This window comes from Phaseolus vulgaris, chromosome 1 (assembly GCF_051622355.1).
Source record: "Phaseolus vulgaris cultivar YP4 chromosome 1, ASM5162235v1, whole genome shotgun sequence".
Lineage (NCBI taxonomy): Eukaryota > Viridiplantae > Streptophyta > Magnoliopsida > Fabales > Fabaceae > Phaseolus > Phaseolus vulgaris.
This window is the reverse complement of record NC_143498.1, coordinates 41170136-41176135: the sequence shown is the minus strand read 5'-3', so window position 1 is coordinate 41176135 and position 6000 is coordinate 41170136. Positions and strand designations below refer to the sequence as shown.

At 43.0% G+C, this 6000-nt stretch overlaps 1 protein-coding gene across 1 annotated transcript; it reads left to right on the top strand.

The window, feature by feature from the left end:
- Positions 1–3001: 3001 nt before the first annotated feature.
- On the top strand, positions 3002–3562 carry LOC137815999 (uncharacterized). Its single transcript, XM_068619105.1, has one exon. The coding sequence runs from the start codon at positions 3002–3004 to the stop codon at positions 3560–3562; it is 561 nt and encodes a 186-aa protein (XP_068475206.1).
- Positions 3563–6000: the final 2438 nt, after the last annotated feature.

Genomic DNA, 6000 nt, shown 5'->3' with positions numbered 1-6000 from the left:
ATCATGACTCAAATTGGTTTTAATCTAGATGTTCCAATTAAGATTTATGTTGACAATGTCTTTGCAATTAATCTTGCAAAGAATCTGGTTTTTCATCAAAGAAGTAAATACATTGATATTCGATATCACTTCCTGCGAGACCAAGTTGGGAAGAACATGATCAAATTGGAATACTGCAGATCAGAAGATCAAATTGCATATATTTTCACTAAGCCATTGAAGATCGATGTTTTCATCAAGTTAAGAGATTTGTTGGGATGAAGGTTGTTCCAAATCAGAATTAAGGGAGGATGTTGGTTATTAATTTAGATTTTATTGTTATTAATTCTGATTTTATTATCCTTAAACTATTTTACCGTTATTATTGCATTAATGGTCAGTTTACAGGGCTGTTAGTATTCCTATTTTATAGCTTCCAGTAATTGTAATTTTATTATATATATTATTGAAGTAAATCAAAATGTATGAATTAGTTCAACAGTTTTGCAATTTTGTATAATTACGTTCAATTAATTTCTACAACCTTTTGTCTTATGTTATTTCTTTCAATTAGTTCATACAACAAGAATACAATGTAATTAATTTTGAAATCAAGATTGATGAAGATAGAAAAAAAAAAAGAATACAACAAGAATACAATGTAAGAGATTGAGAAAGACGTTGAGAAAAATTGTAAAAGATTTTATATTGATTTAACTTACAAAATATCATACATCTAGTCTTAGATATTTAACTTTAGAACAACCAAAATACATTATCTTTATATTTTTATTATAAGCACTCGACATATGTGAAACATATATAAAATAGGAAATACAAGAAAATCAACTCCCGAATATAATCAAGAAGGATATGTCTGACTATTTGATTATACCAAAAGAACTATTGAAAAACTATCAAGGACACACAATCGGGGATTAATCCAACTACACAATGATAAAAAGAAATTATCAGATGTACAAAAGAAACAATCACAAGAAGGATTTAGTGCAAGTACACAACATTTAGAAAACTTTGTCAAACTAAGAGAGATTTGAAGATTTTCTTGAAAATTCTTGGATGCACTATTAGAGCAAACGAAAATAGCTCAATTTGATCTCTAAAACACTTTTAGTTCATACTTTTTAAAATTTGATATATTTTTTAGAATGAATTCAAGATTAAATTTATATCAAAAAACGGTTTAAAAATTATTTTGATACATTAATAAATTATTTTAAATTTTTAATCAATTATTCTCCGGAGAAAGTGATTTTCAGATAAATAAGCTACACGTTTTAGTCAATTATACTATCTGTTAGTTGGTTTTTTTGTTGTTCAGTATTAATAGAAATATTTAAGAACATTTTAATCGATTATTTAAATGTCTTAATCAATTATTCTTTTAGACTACTTAAAAACTCATCTGATTGCTTTTTGTTTTAATCCATTAACAAAACTGAGTCTATTCTAAAACATATAAAGAACAAATTAATTGATTATATAAAATCTTAATTAATTAAAACAAATTTAAAACCTTTTTCAACCTTTCAAAAACAAGTTTTATGATTGAGGTTAAGATTATGTTGTGTGCTAAACTGAAATTCTTGTGATTACTTAATGTGCAAGACTTACAAAAACATACAATGAAAACTATAACAAACTATACAACTTTAACATCATCTTCTTCAAACATCATCATCAAAACAACTTAACTAAAACTTGACTCTACTCTTCAAGTTCAATAATATATTTTTCTCTCTCTTCTCCTATATGCAAAATCACCATCATTTCTTTTCTTTGACTTCTCACTCTAACCTGAGTTACTAGAAGTTCATTTTTTTAGTGATCTAAATGAAATTACTACATATTTTAGAACAAAACATATCCCATTTAAAAAAAACTATATGTGAATTTAAGTTTTTTTAAAAACTAAAATGTAATAATTGAAAAAATATATATTAGTTAGTGTTATAACAAATATATTACATCAATTTAAAGTATAATTGATATAACATCACACACATATTACATCAATTTTAATAGTAATTGATAAATGATATAATGAAACTGTACTGGGATGACCGACCGGTCTATTGACCCAGTCAACCTACGCAGCCAGACCCCACCTTAAGGTACGAGGTCGACCACGTGGCATATGTGGCCGACCGACATAAGATGCTCAGGTCAAAGGTTGACCTGATTAGCAAAGGTTAACCCATGATTAGGAAACGACCTAATCCAACCCTAATCGCTAAACAACCCCCTAATCCGGCCCAACAGCAAGGCCCATCAAGGTAATATAAATGTCACGCATTCCAAGGAAGAAGGTACGTCATTATCTACAGTATTGTAACCTGCCGAATACTATACCCCACTGACTTGAGCGTCAGAGTGCCATCTGTAGGTACCCCACCAGTCTGAGGAGCCGTTCGGCGAAGAAGGTAGAAGGAGGAACGTGAGAAACGACTGACCGAGTGACACCTGAAGACAATAGTTCTCCCGGTCCCCAAACCAGTTCGAGAACAATTGGTGCCCACCATGGGGCCGAGGAGAGCCAGAAGAAGTCGTATCAGTAGATGGTATCAACCCGTAGCATGGCAAGCATGACCGAGGCAGATCAAACAGCAATGATGATGGCCCTTCAGAAGGAGTTGGCAGAGATGAAGAAAGCGCATGAGGAGGCCGCTAAGAAGAACGAAGAGGAAATCAAAAACCTCCAAGAAGAAAATAAACGAATGAAGAATCTGTTCGAAGGGGTGCCGTCCCTCGCCATGACCAACCAGGCCGGCAAGTCCTATGCCACCGGCGCCGGCCTCCAAGCCGAGAAAGAGACGAAAAATGACTTCACTCTGGAGATGGATGGGGATTCCCATCCTAGCAAAACAGCCAAGATCGGCGCCATCCCTTTACTGACCGCATCATAGATACCCCCCTGCCGGACAGATGGAAAGGCTTCAACAGGGATTGGTACGATGGGACGACCGACCCCGACGAGCACGTGGACGCATACACAACACACATGAGCCTGTACACCACGGACGACGCGGTCTTTTGTCGAGTCTTCCCCACCTCCCTAAAGGGAGGGGCTCTGAGCTGGTTCACCAAGCTCCCCGCGAATTCGATAGATTGTTTCGAGACCCTAATAGCAAAATTCGATGTCCAGTTCGCAACAAGCCGCCCCCACCATCTAACATCCATAACGCTAGTCGGCATTTGCCAAGAGAAGGGAGAATCCCTCAGAACGTTCATCGATCGGTTCAGCAAGACCGCTATGAGCATTCGCAACCTCAGCCCCGAGGTGGCAATGCACCACATGTTGACCGCCCTTAGACCCGGTCCGTTTGCCGATAGCCTGTGTATGCAGCCCGCAACTAACCTCGATGACCTTAGACGCCGAGCGGCGAAATTCATGCAGCTAGAAGAACTCCGCGAATTCAGGAACAACGCCCGGACCGAGGCAAGTGGAGAAAAGAAGGAGGACAAGGAACGACAAGGAAGGTCACGGACTGGTCGGGACCAAAAAAGGGACCACCGAGGACCCCGCTTCTCCCGCTATCCGACTCATGCGACCAACACATAAAAGACCTACAAGAAGTCTTCGACGCCCTGAGAAGGGTCAACATGCGCCTCAACCCCGAGAAGTGTGCGTTCGGCGTAGAAGGTGGCAAATTCCTCGACTTCATGCTCACCCACAGAGGGATCGAGGCGAACCCTGACAAATGCAAGGCCATAACGAAAATGAGAAGCCCGAATAACTTGAAAGAAATTCAGCAGCTGCTCGGCCGGCTGACAGCACTGTACAGATTCGTTCCTCGCCTCGCTGAACGGATTAGGCCGATAGCCACAATGCTCCGCAAAACTTCGAAGTTCAGTTGGAACGAGGAATGCGAACAAATCTTCGGTCAGCTCAAAACATTCCTATCATCGCCGACCGTCATAAAAAAGCCACGTCTGGACCTACCAATCGTAGTTTACTTGGTCGTGTCAGAGGAGGCGGTCAGCGCAGCCCTTGTCCAGGAAATGGACCACGAAGAATACCCTGTATACTTCGTTAGCCAGACGCTCCACGCAGCCGAAACCAAGTACCAAATGATAGAGAAAGTGGCACTAGCCCTGGTGCTGACTGCAAGGAGGATGCGCCCATACTTCCAGAACCATGAAATCAGGGTAAGGACCAACTATCCTATATACAAAATTCTATTTAAACCCGACCTTGCAGGACGAATGATAGGGTGGTCGGTCGAGCTTTTAGAGTACGACATCAGGTACGAATCGAGAGGCACCATCAAATCCCAATGCTTGGCGGATTTTGCCGCCGAGCTCCCCAAAAACCCAAAAACCTCGGCCGAGTGGGTCCTCCACGTGGACGGCTCATCCAACAAAACGGCTTGTGGCGTCAGGGTCGTCCTCGAGGGGCCTGGGGACTTGCTGATTGAGCAAGCCCTCCAGTTCTCCTTCAAAGCAACGAACAATCAAGCAGAGTACGAGGCCATACTGGCCAGCCTCAACTTAGCAAACGACTTAGGCGCATGAGAGGTCACATGTAAGAGCGACTCCCAGCTGGTCGTCAGCCAAATTGAAGGAGAATTCGAAGTCAAGAAGCCCCTCCTCCAACAATACTACCTCACGGTTTGCAATGTCATGGCCAAGTTCGACACGGTCGTAGTCAAACACATAACATGACAGGAAAACGAGCGTGCCGATGCACTTTCACGTCTGGCATCTTCTAAAAAACAAAGCCATCACCGATCGGTCGTCCAAATGCGACTAACACAACCAAGCGTAGGTGACACCGAATGCATGACGGTCACCGAGACTCACACATGGATGACCTCGATCACCCAGTACCTAGAACACGGAACATGCCAACCGGGGGAAGAAAAAAGCATCCGACGGCAGTGCGCACGATACACCATGATCGACCAAGACCTATACCGTAGAGGGTACTCAACACCACTCCTAAAGTGCCTCACCAAAGAACAATCTCAATACGTGCTACAAGAAATCCACGAGGGAGCGTGCAGGAGCCACTCCGGGGCCCGAACGATGGCGGCCAAGGTTATCCGTGCGGGGTACTATTGGTCGACGGTTCATGGAGATAGCGCTGACTATGTCAAAAAATGCCAAAAATGTCAAGAGTTTGGCCCCCTCCATCATCGAAAACCAGAAGAACTGCATAGCATGACATCACCCTGGCCGTTCGCCATGTAGGGGATGGACATCATCGGCCTGTTCTCACCAGGAAAAGGCCAAACGAAGCACTTGCTAGTCGCGGTAGACTACTTCACCAAGTGGATAGAGGCCGAACCCCTAGCCACCATCACTGCTCGAAATGTCCAAAATTTCGTGTGGAAGAACATAGTGTGCCGATTCGGCATACCGCACTCGATAGTCTCCGATAACGGCCGACAGTTCATCGACCAAGGCCTCATGACTTTTTACAACGACCTCGGCATCAAATCCCTCACGAGCTCCGTCGAGCACCCGCAAACGAATGGACAAGCCGAAGCCGCCAACAAGGTCTTGTTGAACGAACTAAGGAAGGGGCTCGACACTGCAAAGGGAAGATGGACAGAGGAGCTGCCCGAGGTCCTGTGGGCATACCATTGCACCCCGCAATCCACTACACAAGAAATCCCCTACAGCCCCACATACGGCACCGAGGCCATTATACCGGTGGAGGTCGGGGAGCCATCCATCCGACGCCAACTCTTCGACCTATCCTTCAACAAGGAAATTTTGGCAGTCGGCCTCGACCTCTTGAACGAGCTTCGAGACAAAAGCAAAATACGAGAGGCAGCATGCAAGCTCCGAGCGTCAAGAAGGTACAACTTGAAGGTCCAGCCCAGAAGCTTTTACCAAGGCGACCTCGTCTGGAGAATGTGCAGCAGCGCTAGGAAGTCGGACGACAAGTTCTCATCAAACTGGGAAGGACCATTCCGAATCCGAGAAGTAAGAGAGGGGGGGCTTATCACTTGGAGCAGCTATCGGGAAAAATTGTACCTAGGAAGTGGAATG